This window comes from Amblyraja radiata, chromosome 24 (genome assembly GCF_010909765.2).
Source record: "Amblyraja radiata isolate CabotCenter1 chromosome 24, sAmbRad1.1.pri, whole genome shotgun sequence".
Classification (NCBI taxonomy): Eukaryota; Metazoa; Chordata; class Chondrichthyes; order Rajiformes; family Rajidae; genus Amblyraja; species Amblyraja radiata.
The window spans coordinates 25,344,809-25,364,957 of NC_045979.1; the positions used below are offsets into that span (position 1 = coordinate 25,344,809).

At 45.3% G+C, this 20,149-nt stretch overlaps 1 protein-coding gene across 1 annotated transcript in view; it reads left to right on the forward strand.

The window, feature by feature from the left end:
• The window catches only part of LOC116986894 (voltage-dependent L-type calcium channel subunit alpha-1S-like), a 122,180-nt gene that overhangs the window by 98,712 nt on the left and 3,319 nt on the right, over positions 1-20,149 (forward strand). Inside the window, 12 exon segments of the mRNA XM_033042671.1 lie at positions 3,895-4,023; positions 4,441-4,506; positions 4,675-4,766; positions 4,844-5,003; positions 5,890-6,017; positions 6,921-7,017; positions 9,459-9,561; positions 10,851-10,952; positions 13,377-13,516; positions 14,411-14,536; positions 16,159-16,388; positions 17,600-17,706. Of these exon segments, the coding sequence (XP_032898562.1) occupies positions 3,895-4,023; positions 4,441-4,506; positions 4,675-4,766; positions 4,844-5,003; positions 5,890-6,017; positions 6,921-7,017; positions 9,459-9,561; positions 10,851-10,952; positions 13,377-13,516; positions 14,411-14,536; positions 16,159-16,388; positions 17,600-17,706 (1,480 nt within the window).

A 20,149-nucleotide genomic window follows, 5' to 3' on the forward strand; every position in this document is an offset into this window, starting at 1 on the left:
TCCTGCCCTCCATCTCATTAGGAAGCGAAATCACCACCAACCAAGTCATAACCAGCACTGAGCCCAAGGAAGCTGAGCAAAGACGAGTTCACCAGGTGTAATTTCAGTCTAGGGAGATTTCGGGGGGCATCGGTGTAGATTTGAGAAGTGATAGCAGTCTAATTACTTTAGAGTACTGACGATTGGGCATTAGTTCACAAGGGTCAAAAGTAGGTTTGATGATGAGAGAACATGAGAAAAGGAGGGAACATAAGGAAAGATATCACCCAACATGGAAACACTTGAGGAAGTTGCATGCTGATAGATTTGAGAAGGTTGAAGCCAGGTCACACTGATCAGAGGATGTACAGTATGTGTGAGGGGAATTGGATAGGAACTGGAGAAATAAGAGTTCAGAGCTCTTTTCGCCCCTCATAGCCCTTTCAGTTGCCCTGTGTTGTTTTTTAAAAGGTTCCCAGTCCTTCAGCTTGGTATTAGTATTGGTTTACTAGTGGTTGGGAGATTAGGACTACACTCTCATCTCATGAGAGGTCCAGTCAGAAGTCTGATAACAGTGGGGAAGGAGCTGTTCCTGAACCTGGTGGTACGTGCTTTCAACCTTTTGAATCTCCTGCTCAATGGGAGAGGGGAAAAGAGGGAATGACCGGAGTGTGAATGGTCCTTGATTATGTTGGCTAATTTTCCCATCGCAGTGTGAAGTGTCGATGGAATCAATGAAAGGAGGGGCTAGATTATGTGATCAACTGAGCTACACCCGAACTCTCTGCAATTTCTTGTGATCTTGGGTGAACAATTGCCAAACCAATTTGTGATGCATTCCGATTTGATCTTTGCTGCAAAGTGCAGGTCCAACCGTGCTTGTGGAGGTAATGGATGGGCAATATTTTGGGTCGGTATTTTTCTTTAGACTTGTCCATCTCCTCCGCAGATGCTGCCAAATCCGCTGAGTTAACCCTAGCACATTGTGATTTGATCATGATTCTAGCACCTGCACATCCTTGTAGTTCCAGGATGCTTTCTATGGAGCACCTATAGAAAAATGTCAAGAGTTGTTGAAGACATGCTAAATTTTATTAGTTTTCTGAGGAAGTAGACGCATTTGAGTGTTGCTATAACAACATGTAAAAGACATTTGGAGAGGTATATGGATAGGAAAGGTTTAAAGGGATATCATCCAAACTCGGGCAGGTGAGGCCAGTGTAGATGGGGCATCTTAGTCGGCCTGGTCAAATTGGGCCTGTTTCCATTCTGTATCACTCTATGTGTGCAATTTCTAGGCCATAGCTTTGATGTGGTTGGATTCGGACAAATTATTGATGATGATTAAGCCCAGGAACTTGAAGCTCTCGACAACCTCCACTTGACACTATTGATGCTGACTGGGGAGGTGCACACCACCCAGGGTTCTGAAGTCAATAAATAGCATTCATCTTGCTGACATTGAAGGAGAGGCTGCTGTCTTGACATCATGCTACTAAGCTCACTACTTCCTTCCTATCCTCCATCTTATCATTGTGTGAGATCCAGCCCACAGAAAGGACCTGAGAATGCATCTGTGTTGAGAATTGTCACGGAGGATGTTTTGTTGCCTATTGTCACTGATTGTGGCCTCTGCGTCAGTAAGTCAAGGATCGAGTTATGGAGGGTTTGCTGGCTCCTAGATTCAGGAGTGTGGAGATGAATTTGGTTGGGATTATAGCGCTGAAGACTTTCAGACTTCTGCACAATCAAAGATGCAGTTTTTCAAACAAATCAACTCAAAGAAAGCAGGAGTCAACCATCAAGCCTTCAATCCCCTCCAACAAAATTACAGCTGATCGTATGTCTTAGTTCCACTCTTCTACCCGAGGTCAAATCTCCCAGTTCCCTTAGTTTCTGAAAGTATATTGATCTCAGCCTTTAACCTTCTTCACAACTTGCAATTAGAACCATCTGAGGTAGTGAGTTCCTCTTTTACAATCCCTTGTATGTAAGTAACATTTTCTTTGAATGCCAAAAAACTGGCTGAGCCCTCTCCTCTGCACTGTTAAAATCTCTCAGTTCTCTTGGTGATATAAAAAAACATGTGGCACAATTTGAAGATGAAGTTATCCCTGTGTCTAGATCATGGGCATTCCTCAACCAACTTCACTATAGCAGAATTTATGCATATCAGCACTTTAGTTTTGTGGGATCTTGTGTAAAAGTATAGGTCATTGGGCTCCTACCCCACCATTCAATATTGTAATGGTTGATCCCCACTGGCCTCATCTCTTTTTCTGGTTCATTTTCCCTAACGTTCGGCTACTGAATCTCTCAAATATTTATTTATATTTACCTCAAATATATCAAATTAATTGGCCTCCGCCATTCACGGGGCCACAGAATTCCAAAAATTCACTACATTCTCAGGGAAAACATTTCCGTACATGTCAATTTTAAATGACCAACACTTTGTTTTGCAGCTACTTCCCCCCGTCCATGTCTCCTCTACAAGTGGAAATGTCCCAACATCTACCCTGTCGATCCCCCTTAGGATACTAGATGTTTGATTAAAGTCACCATTCGTTCTTCTAAACCCGAGATACAATCATAATCATAATTTATTAGCCAAGTATGTTTTGCAACCTACAAGGGTTTTGGTTTGCCATACAGTCATACCAAAAAAGCAATAAGACACACAAACTACATAGAAATTTGACATAAACATCCACCACAGCGGCTCCTCCACATTCCCCACTGTGATGGAAGGCAATAAAGTCTTATCTTCTTTCCTCCTTTCCTCCCGCGGTCAGGGGAGTCGAACCATCCGCAGCCGATGATCGAGCTCCCACGTCGGACGATCTAAGCTCCCGCATCGGGATGGCCAAACCTCCTGCGGCTTGGAGTCCCCGGAATCGGTCTCTAACCAGGGGCCGCGAGCCTCACAATGTTAAAGTCCGCAGCTCCCGCAGGTTGGAGCACCATAGGCCGACCCCTGGCAAAGGGATCGCCCACTCCAAGATGTTGAAGTCCGCAGGCTCCGCGAAGTTGTTCCCAAACAAGAGGCCACTAACTTCACGATACTAGGCCGCAGTGCAGGCGGAGATACGGCATGGAAAAAGTCACATCTCCGTCGAGGAAAGAGATAAAAACAAGTATCCCCTAACACCCCCATAAATACGAAAACTAAAGATAAGCTAAAACATACATTTTACAACAAACTAAAAACACAAAGAATGTAAAAGGCGAAGACAGACCGTTGGCGAGGCAGCCATCGTGCGGCACCTTTCTTGATAGGACAACCCTCTCATGCCAGGAGTTAGCCAGTATTTCTGGTATGGCCTCACCACTATCCTGTGTAACTGTAGTACAACCTCTCTATTCTTAAACGACAAACCCTATGCAATAAAGACCATTTGCCTTTTCAATATGTGTTGGACCTGCCTTTTAATATTAAGTGATGTTGGTGCAATCTGTACAACAATATCTAGATCCCTGCAACTTCACCACTTGCCAACTGTCTCCATTTAGATAATAATCCAGCTTTTGATTGCTCTTCCTGATGTACATAACCTCACACTTCCCCACATTAAACTCCATTAGCCAGGTTTTTGCTCAGTCTATTTACATCCCCTGGCAAAATCACAATGTCCGATGTTATAATTTCCTACGTTATACACACCAAAGAAAGATATTGACGTGCAGACCACTTGGTGACATCCTGATGACATGGAAGTCTGTTTAAAAATTGAATTATTTTCCATGATCTCCCATCTCTGACCATTTACCTGCTGTAGTTTTTAACTACCTCATCCCTTTCTCCTTATTTCCTCCTCTCAATCTCTGTGCTTTCCCACCCCATCCCCAGCTCTGATTGTCAATATTACCGGTGCGTCACGTAATCCACTCTTTTTTTCCCTGGATGATTTCCAGGAGTCAGAGGACAGCTCCCGAATCTCCATCTCCTTCTTCCGTCTGTTCCGTGTGATGCGCCTAGTCAAATTGTTGAGCAGAGGAGAGGGTGTTCGAACCCTTCTGTGGACGTTCATCAAGTCCTTCCAGGTAAGGGAGCTCAGCATGGTGCACGCAAAGCAAGCATGGGGGAAGACCAGCAAACACATTAAGGTGATGGAGAGAGGGAAGTCAGTTGACAATAAGCCAGTGCAAGAAGCAAATGGTAGGGAGGAGTGTGGGGTACCAAATAAAGAGCTCTAAACATGTGGATCCTGTGGCTGTGGTTCTATGGGCTCTTAGCTCTACCACTTCCTATCCATTATCTTCCAACAACCTTGTCTCTTTTTGCCCATCTGTAATATTGAGATTGGATGGGGACAACTGTACTAAATGGGACTGGCCAGTATCAGAGACAGTAGCGAATTGTGTACTATACACATGGGAGACAGGGAGTGAGAAGAGAAAGTAATCACACACATTTAGCGAGCACGAGTCTTTATTGGTTTTCTTTTGATTTTCTGACAGGCTCTTCCCTACGTGGCACTTCTCATTGTGATGTTGTTCTTCATTTATGCGGTCATTGGAATGCAGGTAAGGCCAGGTATCCTCGGCTGCAGATGATTCCTTGGAAGGCACCTGCAGGTTTCTGCAGCTGGAACTTTAAAGGATGGCTGATGTCCATTCATCTCCAAACCACACTTTACCCTCCCCTGCACGGCTGAGCTGTTATTCTCAAGAGTTCCTCTTCCTGGTTCCCAGGTCTTTGGCAAGATTGCCAACGTGGATGGGGCGCAGATAAATCGGAACAACAATTTCCAGACCTTCCCCCAAGCCGTGCTCTTGCTCTTCAGGTGAGTGGGAAATCTCGCTGTGCCCATTGTTAACCCATCACTTGGTCGTGGGTGACTGTGTCTCTTCTGATCTCCAGGTGTGCCACAGGGGAAGCCTGGCAAGAGATCATGCTGGCATGTCAGCCTGGCAAGCTGTGTGACCCCGAGTCTGACTTCCAGCCTGGGGAGGAGTACACCTGCGGAACCAACTTTGCAGTCTTCTACTTCATGAGCTTCTACATGCTGTGCGCCTTCCTGGTGAGCTTTGTTCAGCAAAACTGCAACCTTGCTCCCACCTACCTGCACAGACTATAGCAAGGACCCATGACTCCAACACTCAGAGACAAAGCTACAGTCACCAGAATAACCCAAGCAGCAGACATCATCGGTTTAGTGAGTTCAGGGCAGTGGGATGTCAATCGCCCTGCAGTTGGTAGAGTGGTGCAGTTGGTAGAGCTGTTCCCTCACAGTACTAGTGACCCAGGTTCGATTCTGACCTCAGGCACTGTGTGAATGGAATTTTCACATTCTCCTGTTCACCGCATGGGCTTCCTCCAGTTTTCTCCCACATCCCAATAACTTGTGGGATGGTGGGCTAATTGGCCCACTGTAAATTGTCCCCTCGTGCAGGTGAGGGGTGGAATCTGAGGATGACGAGACTGTGGCAAAAATGAAAAATAAAGGATCAGTGTAAATGATGTTAATGTACAGTGCGGACTCGGACCGAAGGGCCTGTTTCTGTGCTGTCTAATTCGCAGATTGGAATCTCAGCTGCGTGCCCATGGTAAGATCTCTTTGTTTGCTGATCTACATGGGCATTGTTTAAGCAATAACCTGATTCTTAAATTGTTTTGTGTTCAATTTCTCCTTTGCCTCACCTCCCTATGACTATAATTCCCATATCACCTTCCCTTGCCAAGTTTCTGAAGCTGGAACTCCCTATTTTCAACACCACTGCCTCTCTTTTCTCCATAAAAAAAACACTCTGTAACCATCCGCTCAGATGTATTATGTGGTTTGTTCCAATTTCACTCAGTGCTCAGTGACAGTCCCGTTCAAGCTCCCTGGGTACATTTTGCTTCATTAATTCAACTATTCAAGCCTGCCTAGATTATGTATCTTTTTTCTTTGGTATCTTTTGCAGATCATAAACTTGTTTGTGGCTGTCATTATGGACAATTTTGATTATCTGACACGAGATTGGTCCATTCTGGGCCCTCATCATCTTGATGAATTTAAGAGGATATGGGCTGAATATGATCCTGAAGCAAAGTAAGTGTACACGTGGCACAGGCTTGCCCCACAGCATTACGTATACACGTACACATACGCTGATACTCAATCACATTCATATCACACACATACCGACACACTCACATACACAGACAGACACCCTCACATCACATCATACACATACACACACATGTACTGATACTCACACATCACACATACAAACACACATCACATACACATACAAATATTGTACACATCACACACAACTTACCAACATTCAAAACAAACATACATACATTTACCAAAGCATCACACAAACCGCACACATGCATATCACACACATACAAAACAGCACACATAAACAAAATCATCACACACAAACCGTGTGTGCTTGTACATACAAATGGACAAACACATCATAAATTTCACACACAAACATAACACACACAATCATCACTCGCACACAAATATCACACAGACACACGTAGACATCACTCACACATCCATTAATATCACACTCATATATTTGTACACAATCATACACTCACCCTCGCACTCATACCTCACCCACATTTTCACACATTCACACATCCTCGTATTCCTACCCCCACATTTGGATTCCTGACACCTGTAGCCCCGGTCCCACTCACACCACGGTACTCACATCCACACCTTCACAAACACTGTTTCACTTCTACACGTACACACACACACTACAAAGATTAAATATATGCAGAGGTTATAAAAGAGTGTGACATGGAATAAGACAATTTGTCCCATTTCAATTACAAGTTGAAAAATTACCATCCAGCCTAATCTCATCCGCACATGCAAACACAGGTACACATCCACGTTCACGGCTATGCATGCTTTCCCCACTGAGAGGGAGCACATACACAAATACACACACACTGCTGATGATGGTTTCCTCATTCTTTGCAGGGGTCGGATCAAACACCTGGATGTGGTGACCCTGCTTCGACGCATCCAGCCCCCATTGGGATTTGGCAAGTTTTGCCCCCACCGTGTGGCTTGTAAGGTATGATTGGTAGTTGTAGTCCGGATCGAACCTGGGTCTTTGGCGCTGTTAGGGTGCAACTCTTCCGCTGCGCCGCTGTGCCGCCCGATATGTAGCTGTAATAGTAATCCAGAGGTTGTTACAGTGGCACAGCTATTAGAGCCACTGCCTCATAGCTCCAGCGACTCAGGTTCAATCGTGACCTCGAGTACTGTCTGTGTGGAGCTTGTGTGTTCTCTCTGTGACTAGGTGGGTTCCCTCTGGGTGCTCCCGTTTTCTTCCACATCCCGAAGATGCATCGGTTGGTGGATTAATTGGCCTCTGTAAATTGCCCCACGTTTGTACGTGAGCAATTGAATCTGGGATAGTTGATGAAAATATGGGAAGAGTAAAACAGGATTAGTGTACACCTGTGGGAAGTGTGTCCAGCTGCAGCCTCTTACTGACCACGAGAGGGAACTAAAGTTGCAGCTGGACAACCTCAGGATCGTTCAAGAAAATGAGAGTGTTTTAGGTAGGAGTTTTAGTTTTAGAGATACAGCATTGAAACAGGCCCTTCGGCCCACCGAGCCCGCGCTGACCACACACTAACGCTAGCCTACACACACTAGGAACAATCTCCAATTATGCCGAAGCAAATTAACCTACAAACATGTACGCCTTTGGAATGTGGAAGGAAACCAGCGCACTCGGAGGAAACCCACACAGGTCACGGGGAGAACGTACAAACTCCGTACAGACAGCACCCGTCGTGAGGATTGAACCCGGGTCTCTGGCGTTGTAAGGCAGCAACTCTCCCGCTGCGCCACGGTGCCACCCTATCCGTGTCTTAGGGTCTTATGGTCTAAGAAGCTGTTCTTGAATCTGGAAGTAATGGCTCTTACTTCTACTACTATGCCACCCTGGTTATAGTGAAGTGGTCACACCTATGGTACAGGAAGAAAGTAGGTGTGTGACCACTAGGAAAGGGAGTAGACACAGAGTGCAGAAATCCCCTGTAGCCATTCTCCTTTAAAACAGGCGTACCCTTGTGGATATTGTCGAAGGGGAATACCGTTCAGGAGAGCAGCAGCAGCAGCAGCAGCAGCCAAGACTGTGGCACCAAGCCTGGCAGACAGAGTGATTGTGATAGGAGACTCGTAATTTGGGAGGGCAGACAGGACGTTCTGTAACCATAAACAGGGCACTGGGATAGTGTGTTGCCTCCCTGGTGCATCCAGCTTGTCTTGGAGCAGCAGCAGCTGTTTTTCAGGGAGGTGGGGAGTAGCCAGACGTTGTGCACATTGGCACTAATGACATAGGGGTGAAGTTCTGTGGAGTAAATATAGGGAGTTAGACAAAAGGTTAAAAAGCAGGACTTCAAGTGTAGGAGGTTGAGAATGGGACGTTAGGATAGATGAATGTTTGGCTAAGGTGTTGGTGCAGGGGACAGGGATACATATTTTTGGACCATTGGGATCTCTTCAGGAGTAGAGGTGACCTGTACAAGAGGGACGGATTGCACCTGAACTGGAGGGGGACCAATATCCTTGCAGTGAAGTTTGCTAGTGCTACTCGGGAGGGTTTAAACTAAAGTCGCAGAGGGGTGGGAACCAGAGTAGAAGGTCAGCAAATAGAAGGAGTGATGGAAAGGTAGATGTTAGGACTAGTAATTGTGAATGGTAGGATGGGCTGGGGCAGGTTAAAGAATAGAGTGAAACTGAACGACTGAAGCATGTGTATTTCAATACAAGGAGCCTTGTGGGTGAAGCAGATGAAATTAATGTCTGGATCAGTGCTTGGAACTATGATCTTGCAGCCGTTAAGGAGACTTGTTTGCGAGATGGACAGAACTGGCAGTTCAACGTTCCAGGGTTTCAATGTTTCAGGCGTGATAGAGAGGGAAAGGGGGGAAGATACGGTGAGTTCCTTTACTACTCCGCGAGAAAGGCACTGCGGCACTCAGAGAGGACATACTGGAGGGTGCTTCCAAAGTGACAATATGGATAGAGCTCAAAAATAAGAAAGGTGGAGTCATTCCAATGGGATTATATTATAGGCCTCCCAATAGCCAACATGAATTAGGGAACAGATATGTAGACATATACCTTATAACAGGAAGCATGTGGTGGCTTTAGAGAGGACGCAGAAGTGGTTTGCCAGAATGCTGCCTGGATTAGAGGGTATTAGCTATAAAGAGAGCATGAACAAACTTGGATTGCTTTCTCTAGAACATTGGAGGTTGAGGGGAGACCCATTGAAATGTTTAAAATTATCAGAGGCATAGATAGGGTAGATATTCAGAACTTTTTTCCCAAGGTCGAAATGTCAAATTTATAAAAGGCATAGCTTTAAGGTGTGAGGGGATAAGTTTAAAGGAGATGTGTAGTATAAATAGATGTGCAAACCTGGTCTCTTCCTCAACTTTGTTTTGTGTAATGTCCTCTCCTGCTGTTGATCTTCCCATTCCCCGCCATTTTTAGAGGCTGGTTGCTATGAACATGCCCATGAACAGCGATGGTACAGTCACCTTTAACGCCACCCTCTTTGCACTCGTTCGAACAGCCCTCAAAATCAAAACTGAAGGTAGGTGAAAATATAGGTCGGATGGTCATCTACCTCAACATCCCTGCTCTAGAAATACCAAAAGGGAGGCCGGATGTGTGGAGTTTGGGAGTTAAGAATGTACATTAAGAATGCAAGTGATAGAAACATGAGGATACCAATTGGCCTGCTTTCCCTTCAATCAGGTGACAGCTTTAGCCTTGTGCACATTGATTCTTTCAATATCCCCAAAATTCTGCATTTCTCTTAAAATTATTCAGCAACTGGGCATCCACAGCCTCTTGGTGAGAGAAATCTAAAAAAACGATTGCTCTCCTTGTGAAGAGATTTATTTTTGTCTCCGTCGTGTTTGGCTGACCCCCACGTCTTGGGACTGTGACCTTAAGTCTTAGATGTCGTTGACTGGAAAACCAATAACCCTACATCTAAACCTGTCAAGCCTTGAATATATTTTGTATGGTTCCATGAGATTAAGTAGGAAGGAACTGCAGATGCTGGTTTACACCGAAGATAGACGCAAAATGCTGGAGTAACTCAGCAGGACAGGCAGCATTTCTGGAGAGAAGGACTGGGTGACGTTTTGGGTCGGGTCGGAAGAAGGGTCTTGACCCGAAATGTCACCCGTTCCTTCTCTGCAGAGATGCTGCCTGTCCCGCAGAGTTACTCCAGTATTTTATGTCTATCTTCCATGTGATTAAGTCTCATTCTTACAAAGTCAAGATAGTGTTTGGCCTCAGTTTGTTTACTGTTTCATCAGGTAACAAGCCACTTTCCCAAGAACCAGCCTGGTAAACACTCAGAAAATCCTTTCAACACAAAAATATGTTTGCTTGGTTCAAGAGACCAGACAAGTACTGACATCCCAGAAGCAGGCTGGCTGGGACTCTGCATAATTTTGGTTACAAGTCTTTTAATAAAATCCAGGGTTGCAGATACATGAAGGTGTTTCAACTTCATGCAGTTTATGTGTGCGGGTCCTCCCCAGTTTACAAACACCCGATTTATGTCCAGCCCATCCATATGAGCGAGTGCTTTGGAGACCAAGCAAGATGGATTTGTTGGTTGGTGCCTCACATCCCTTCTAAATATCTCCCCCCTTATCCTACACTTAAGAGTTTTATCTACCTCTGAGAAGGGATCAGTTTTCTGCAGTCAACTCTATTATCTATAGCTCCCATAATTTACATATCTCAATCATGTCCTCACTTAACCTTCTCTGATCTGGAAAAAGCAAAGCTAGCCCCTCTCATCTCTCCTCATAACTGAAGCATAGACGTATATTCATTTTGACAAATTATCTTTGCAACCAGGGAATTTTGAACAGGCCAATGAGGAACTGAGGGCCATTATCAAAAAGATCTGGAAACGCACAAGCATGAAGCTACTTGACCAAGTGATTCCCCCCATTGGAGGTGAGTAGATGTTGGGTAAGAGAGGTAGGCCGAGTCGTGTGATGAAATGGCTGTGGCTTTGCTGTTGATGGCAGTTCGCTGTAAGTGGGCATGGGAATCCCATACAGGCAGGTGTAAGGCAGGTGTAAGGCCCACGGACAGTGCTATTGCTTCTGTAAGCATGGGTCGATAATTTACTACTTGGACCCTGGTGGAAGTTCTTCTCTATTCAATCCATTTAAGGACGGTGGCACAGTGGGCAGCTGGTAAAGCACATGCCTCACAGCGCCAGATCCTCGGATTTCTTCCCACATCCCAAAGACGTGTGCGTTTGTTGGATAATTGGCCTCTGTAAATTGACATTAATATGTAGGGAGTGGATGAGAAAGAGGGATAACCTAGAACGAGCCGATCGATGGTCGGCGCAGACTTGGTGGACCGTAGAGACTGTTTTCATGTTGTGTTTTTAAAACTAATTCCATTAAGGGACTAGGTGTTGGAATGGTCAAATTATTTAAAAAATAATGGAATCACCAAGAGGTGCAGCTTAGAACCAGGCCTTTCTGCCCACCGAGTCTGTGCGGACATTTCAACCAATCTTCCTTCAGTTTCTTTTTTAAAATAATTTTCCTCACATTTTTAACAACTGCTCCTAGATTGGACCCCTCACACACACTCTAGGGGCATTTTACAGTCGCCAATTAACCTACCAAAGGTAGTAACAAAACGCTGGAGTAACTCAGTGGGACAGAGAGCATCTCTGGAGAGAAGGAATGGGTGACATTTCGGGGCGAGACCCTTCTTCAGACTGATGTCAGGAGAGTTTGTGGGACAGAGATAGAATGTAGTCGGGGACAGTAAGACAGTAAGGAAGGGGGAGAGGATGGAGAGAGAGGGAAAGCAAGGGCTATTTGAAGTTAGAGAGGTCAATTTCGCTGGGGTATAAGCTACCAAAGCGAAATATGAGGTCTGTCCCTGCAATTTGCGCTGGGCCTCACTCTGACAATGGAGGAGGCCCAAGACAGAAAGGTCATATTGGGAATGGGAGGTGAAGTTAAAGTGCTGAGCAACCGGGAGATCAGGTAGGTTAAGGCGGACTGAGCGGAGGTGTTCAGCGAAACGATCGCCAGGCCTGCGATTGGTCGCGCTGATGTACAGAAGTTGACACCTGGAACAGCGAATACAGTAGATGAGGTTGGAAGAGGTGCAGCTGAACCTCTGCCTCACCTGAAAAGACTGTCGGGGTCCTTGGATGGAGTCGAGGGGGGTCAATAGTCTGTCTTCTGTGATGGAGACGGTGAGATGCAGAAATGGTAGGGAGATATCGGAGATGGTCCAAGTGAATTTGAGTGCAGGATGGAAATTAGTCGTGAAGTTGATGAAGTCAGTGAGTTCTTGATGGGTGCAGGAGGCAGCACTGATGCAGTCGTCAATGTAGTGGAGGTAGAGTTTGGGGATAGGGCCAATATACGCCTGGAACAGTGATTGTTTGACGTACCCTACAAAGAGGCAGGCATAGCTGGGGCCCATTCAAGTGCTCATAGCTACGCCTTGGATTTGGAGGAAGTGGGAGGAGTCGAAGGAGATTTTTGACGAAGAGCATGTGAGGTGTCTTGGACATAGGTAGGGAGGGATTGGACTGGGGGATAGGATGGAGTCGAGGTATGTGGAAATTAATTCAGAAATAACCTACTAACCTTGCTTCTTCGGAATGTGGGAGAAAACCCATACAGTAATGGGGAGAACATGCAAACTACAATGACAGCACCTCTGGCCATGATTGATCCATGTCGCTGGAGCTGTGAGGCATCAGCTCTACTTGCTGTCACACCACTTGCTGCCCAATTGCCTGAATTCATTTGAATGATTGTAAGAGTGTTAATTTTTTGCATATTAAAAAATAATGCTACGTCAAAATATTCTGTACTTTTAATTTATTGTTCTGGTCCATAATGTCCATAAATTTGACAGAGGGCTCTAGCCGCTTGTGAGTCTTACCTGAGTGTCAGATTTCACAGTCCTATTGTGGGTGGGATTTGAGCGTACCGTGATGGGATTAGTTTTGCAGAAGTCCGTGCTACCAGGCAAGGCCTCTCTGACAACTGAACGGGCTTCCTGCAATACACTCCTATTGGGAAGCAGTGTCAGTTAAATAGGAACTTTATCCCTTCGTCAGCCATGAGCACAGACGGTTCGTCACTGACTCCGGAGTTAGTTTCATGCAACTGTTTGTTGAACGGCTGTTTTTTTTTAATGCAGCTGTGGTTTTGGAGACTGTCAGATAGACATGGATTATGAGGGCCCTCACTCATTGATGCTGGTCTGGGAGACACGCTGACACAGATGGGAAGTGAGAGATGCCTTATTGTCCATATCTTGTGTTAAGTACATAAAAATGATTCTGCTTAGTGAAGCGACAATAAAGATCAAACATTTTCCACTCAGATGATGAAGTGACCGTTGGCAAATTCTATGCCACATTCCTCATCCAGGAATACTTCAGGAAGTATCAGAAACGCCAGGAAGAATATTACGGAATTCTTCCATCGAAAAAGAAGCAGACTGCAAATGAAATTGAGCTCCAGGTAATGCCTGAGGGAAGTGACTGGAGCGGGGGGATCAGTGAGGGGTGGTGTTTCACTGAGAGGTGAACAGGTCAGGGGATGGGGTTCAGTAAGGGTCAAGAATCAGCGAGGTTGTCGAGAAAGTGTTTGTAGGTCAGTGAGGGGGAGAGATGGATCAGAGAGATGCAATGGGAGTTAGTGATGGGACCAGGGATTTGGGGTTAGTGGCAGAATGTAGGGGGGTGGGGAGTGGATTGGGTCAGTGATGTAGGGAAGTGAGGGGGGGGGGAGGTGTCAGTGATGGGGTTGTGAGGGGGTTGGGGGGATGTGGTTAGTGAGTGGGGGTGGTGAATCAGTGACTGGGGCCGGTGATGGGGTTGGGTCTCTGAGCTGTGTCAGTTTGGCAGGGTCACTGAGGGAGGGGGTGAGTCACTGGGGAGAGGTTGGTGAGGGTGGGTCAGAGATGGATGATCAGTGGGAAGGCGAGTAAGGGTGTGGAGATTGGGTCAGTGATGGGACGGGGTGCCAGGCAGTGGGATGGTCAGTAGGAGGACAAGTGATGGATGGGGGTTTGTGCTAGCAATGGGGGGAGGGGGGGTGTGAGGCAGTTAGAGGGGATGTCAGTGATGGGAGGGTCGTGGGTATGTGGTAGGTTGGAAAAGCATAGTTTAGTAATGTGATCAGGTGTGAGACTGTTGGGGAATTGATGATGGGCGATCAATGGGAGGATAAGTATGGGATGGGGGGTCTGGTCAGTGATGGGACAGAGTGTGAATGGCTTCAGTGAGTGGGCTGCAGGAAAGGGCTCTGGGTGAAGTCTGTGACCTGGGATGCTCAGAGTAGGCGTAATGGATGGATGTGTGTGGGTTGAAGTCGCTGAGGTGGTTCATAAGGCTTCATTCTGCGGGCCTACAGGCCGGGCTGCGCAATGCTGAAGAGGATGTCGGTGAAGAACTCCATCGCACAGTGTCCGGAGAGCTGCCCCTTGATGAAGGAGAGCGGACAATTGAGGACGGAGGCCTGGATGAGACGATATACCGGGTTGGTCAACTTGACAGTGGAATTTATGACGTTCAGGGAATTTTCTTGGCTGAACCCCGGGATTATTTTATAAACCCAGTGGAAGTGTTTCATGGAACAGAAAACGAGTCCATTCAAAGCTCCTTTCTTGCTATTGCCCATTCTGACTTTATGGGAATTCCCAACTATTGAAATATGTCCAACTCTGGTGTGACGGCATGAACAGGTTTTATTTCCCTACAGAAGGAATGATATACTTGCAATAAAGGGAGCGCAGTGATGGTCACCAGATTAATTTTTGGATGATGGGTCTGTTGTATGAGGACAGATTATGCAGGCGGGTTCATTCTCTCTGGAGTTAAAAAGAATAAGAGGTGATATAATTGATAGTTTGCAGTGTTTTCCTCCCACAACTTAAAAAAAATATGGGTTGGTTGGGTTAATTGGCCACTGTGAATTCCCTCTAGTGTTTAGATAAATGGTAGAATTTGCAGAGATCGATGGGACTGTGGGTAAAACAAAATATGATGAGTGTTGTGGTGGGAACAGACTGTTCACATGCTGTATAACTCTATGCAATGTATACCATTGTTATGGGGCTTGAGTGGATAGATATGGAGTCGCTGGGGAGTTAAAAATCTGAGAGAGGTGGGAGAGTTTAAGACTCATAATATGGGGTTGGCCATTCAGGACAGGTGGCTGGGGTGGTGAATCTTGAGAGTAACTTCCCAGGATGGCTAAGGAAGCTCATTGTGGTGTAGTTTGAAGAAGGGTCCTAAACCAAATCGTTGCCTGCCCACAGATACTGCCTATCCCGTTGAGTTCCTCTAGCACTTTGTATTTTGCTCTTGATTGTGTGTCTTTATTCAGATCGATGGATTTTATAGATATAAAGGGGATTGAGGGATACGGGGTTAGTGCAGGAAAAGGGGACTGAGGTGAAAGGCCGACGAGGATTTTACCGAATGTCGGAACAGACACGAGGGCCCAAATGGCCAGATCTTGCTCTTCCTCCCAAGTGCTTGAATAATCACAGCTGTAACTGCAACATGATAGTGCTTTTTGACTTTGAGGATTGCTTTCACAATTAACAAACCTCTTTAGTAAACCGTGGTGAAATGAAAGCTTTTGTGTTGGGCATTGAATTGTGCACAAAGAACAGGAAAATACTTACCTCTCCTAAGTTGGCAGACATGTTAAAATGTCCTCTATCTGGTTTCATCTCATCTAGAACTGCTGGTTGGATATCTCAAAGTCAGGTTTCAGTATGTGCCACAGGACTGAAATAGCTCCTGTTATTATTGACACCCAGTGTGATTGCAATAAAAAGGACTTATCTTTCCTGCCCCGGTTTACAACCTTGAACTCAGTTGAGCACACATTTCTCCTCCAGTCCTCTCCACCGTCATCCAGCCAACAGAGCAGCTGCGACTTAGTTCCAAGGTAGAGACGGGAGCAATCAGCAGTTGTTGCGATACCTGATCTTGGTATATGGCGTTGTAAAGGCACGATGTACAGTAAATGGAAACTGTTTCATTTCAGTTAATTTAAAATGAAGTATGTTCATTTGAAATTACCATGAAATTAATTTAAAAGTACTGAAAATGGTGTTAAAAGTCTGACTTTGTATCCTGTCCTTCAAGAGAGCCGGAGGATTGTTTGGAGAGCAAGCTGATTCCTACCAAATGGACAGAAGTGGCTCCTACCAGCAACAGATCACAAGCCAGCGACCACTTCAATTCAGTAAATCCGAGGGTGCAGGAGAGGAATCTCCACATGGCAGGCTGACTGATCTGCCCTTCAACACAATCGACTTCTTCCCCTCAGCTGAGAACAAGAACATGAATAACTCAAACACCAAAGGCCAAAGCAGGTAAAAGGGATAGGAGGCAGCGTATGCACAGGCACAGAGATGCAGCGGTAGAGTTGCTGCCTTACAGTGCCAGAGACCCGGGTTTGGTCTTGACTCCGAGTGCAGTCTGTGCGGAGTTTGTACGTTCTCCCTGTGACCGCGTGGGCTTTCTCAGGTGCTCCGGTTTTCTCCCACACTCCAAAGACGTACAGGTTTGTAGGTTAATTGGCATCTGTAAATTGTACCTAGTGTGTAGGATAGTGCTAGTGTACGGAGTGATTGCTGGTCGGTGCAGACTACGTTGTCTGAAGGGCCTGTTGCCATGATGTATCCCTAAAGGCCATAGCAGATAAAAGTGATAAAACACAGCATATATACAAATTGGCACAGGTAAGTGTGAGATAAGGACTGAATTATCAGCTTTTTACACTGTTTTGAGCTGAAACCACTTACTTGCTCAGACGCAACACACCCCGTGCAATTACACACATCACTGGAAACACACTGTACTCAACTGACCCACAGTACACCCCACAGTTACACAACTTTACACACACACACACCAAGTGTTCTTTTCAGTTTCGCACCCTATCCTTTCACACCTATACTGTACCCCATCCAACACCTCAGCCTTTCTCACACACACACAAACACCTACTACCCCATTCAGCAACCTGCCCTTTCACACACAATACCCCATCTAACAACCCACCCTTTCACACACACTCTATCCATTCCAACACACTACCCTTTCTCATACACTATACCCATCCTACACCCCACCTTTGAACATATACACTGCTCCAAAGCCTGTTATACATATATTGGTGCTGACATGGTGGCTGATATGTGATTTTTTAATATATTGTCCAAAGAAATATCCCTTGATTTCAATGTCATTTATATAGTTGAGCATCGACTGCAGGTGAGTGAGCTCCCATTGGGTAATGTGTATGCTGTGGTCTGTGATAGGGTTTGGATGTTGATGTGTCTGTTTCATCATTTTCAGCCAGTCTTAGAGCATGCAGAATATTCCATCCTTCATGTGACTCAGAGAAAACAGCCAGCCAGGTTACCCCTTTCCTCTTTACTAAGCTACAAGTTGGTGACAATTTATCCTATTGGCCATGTGATTGTGGGAAGTAAGAGTTTCATTGGCCTCCGAAAAGCTGTTTGCTCACCATTTGTCCAGCACTCTTCTATTCACTGTGATCCTTTTTACTTCATTGCAGCCTTTACTACGAAGATGAATTACAAAAGGAAATTGCAAAACTTGAGTTTGATGGTGATCTTGATGCCAAATTAATGCAGGCCAGGCAGCAGTCTACCCCAGTGTCAGGTCAGTAAATAATAGATGTAAGATTTCATTCAGTTATAAAAAATATTCAACTAACCTGCAGTTAATCACTTGCTTGGACTCCTTAATGATCCTCAGAGGTGCAGTCATAATCCTACAGCTGTGATTTCATCTGACAATTCACTCTTAACAGGATCAAAAGGTTCAGAATTGAAGTTTCACCACAGAGGGTGGCACATAACTCAGGCTGGCACTCCACAGCTAAAACATGGTCTGCTGCAATGCTAAAGATGTAACATGGGCCCCCATCAGATGGGTGCAAAATTCCCATGGGTTTATTTTACGGGAAAACATGGAAATTATCCTCATCCATTGGCCAACATTTATCCATACCCTCAGCAATACCAAAGAGCAAAAAATCTCCGGATGATAGAAATCTAAAATTTAAACAGAAAAAGCTAGAAATATTCAGCAGGTTGAGCAGTGTCTGTGCAGCAAGAATCACAGGCTGACAACACTTCACCACAACTGTGCAGAGTGAGAAAACAACATGTTTTAGGTTGCAGAGAAAGTGGAGGGGTGGGAGAACGGCCTGCCATAGGGAGATCAAATCTGCCATAGGAAGGTCAAGAGTGACTGAATGATACACGAGGCAGTGGTGCTGGTTGAGCGAAGGAGGTGAAGGCTTATTAGTTGGAGGATTTGTGAATAGATAGAACATAGAACAGTATAGCACAGGAATGGGCCCCTCAGCCCACAATATCTGTGCCGAATATGGTGCCAAAACCAACTCTTACCTGCCTGCTTATAATCCATATTCCACCATTCCCTGCATTCGCATGAACCTATCCAAAAGTCCCTTAAATGCCACTTTCGTAACTAGCTTCACCACCACCCCTGATAGTGCATTCCAGGCACTCACCACCCTCTGTGTAAAAAAAACTTGCCCAGCTCATTTCCTTTACACTTTGCTCCTCTCACCTTAAAACAAATCCCTTATAGAAGTGAATGAAAAAGGAGGAGAGAGGAATTGTGAGATACAAAACACAAGCTAATGTTGGGTATGGTTGGTGTAGTACAAGTTAAACCCCATTTAAATACTTCACAACAATAAACAGTAATGACCCAGTTTGAAGAAAAGTCTCGACCCAAAATGATGCCTATCCATGTTCTCCAGAGATGTTGACTGACCTGCTGAGTTACTCCAGCACTTTGTGTCCTTTCGTGTAAACTAGCCTCTGCATTTCCCTTTCTACAAGCAAAATGGTATCTTCATACTGCATTGATTCAAAGAAATAGCGTGGTGATGATGGAAAGATGGTGAGAAGGAGCAAAAAGACCTTATTGAGTTTTATTTTGAGGAACAGAGGTGAAGCTAAAATTCAATAGATATTGAAGAAGGGTCTCGACCCGAAACGTCACCTATTCCTTCTCTCCAGAGATGCTGCCTGTCCCGCTGAGTTACTCCAGCATTTTGCGTCTACATTCAATAGACATCGCTTGTTTCGAAAAACCAGAGTACCGCTGATGATTTTCTTCATTCACAGTTACTTCTTGTGTGTATAATTGTCTGAAATACTGGATAAGGAATCATCTCCCGTTATTTGCCTGAGGAAACTACTCTTCCTGGCTGGTCTATTGTCCGTAGGCTTGAGGACCATACTAAGATCTAGGCAGAAATTAGGTCAGAACAAAGGTACATTCAGCCAATGGATATGAAGAAGTTGTTGGAGTAGCTTCATAAGTGTTTCTCCAGTATTTTATGATGACTGATGCAAGCTGCACATGTCTCCAACATATGTATTAGGATAGGGATCAGTATCACAGTGAGCCACAAGATCAATGCCAGGTTGAAATATCAGACTTTGGAACTGTTCTACAGGCAATTAAAGGCTCCCTGGAGGCTGGGATAGATTTTCCCATTGATGTCAGTCCTCACGGAAATGTGGTTCCCGAGATATGAAATTAACTGGAACCCTGTGATGGATCTTGATTGGGGACAGGTTAGTGAAGGAACTTTGTCTTCCAGTTTTTTAGCATAAGTCCCATGCTCTTGTTTCGTTCAGCACAAATATAAGCAAAGTAACATAACACTGTTGGCAGATTTGGTGTGATCTCGCTATGGAGTGTAGGTGACAAAGGTGGACCAGCTTCCTGCTCGGGCTGCGATTCTGCTCCCTCCAACGGCGACTTGTTGGAGATGCAGTATTGAAGTAAGGAAGATCAAGGAGAGGATTGGTGTGCTTGCGCTGCCTTGCCAGATCCCAATTTGCACCATGATTGGGTCTGCCGTCTCTCCATCCATGGAGATTTGTATATTATTGTGCAGCAGGCGGGGGACAGTGATAGATTTTCAGAGAAGAATCCACTAAAATCCCTTTCAGGAGCCAGTTGAAGGGTTTTGTGATGCCATTGGAGGCCATAGATGATGCTGCTCTTGGTCACTGAAGCATGGGATAAATGATAGAGTTTTAAAAGGATGCAG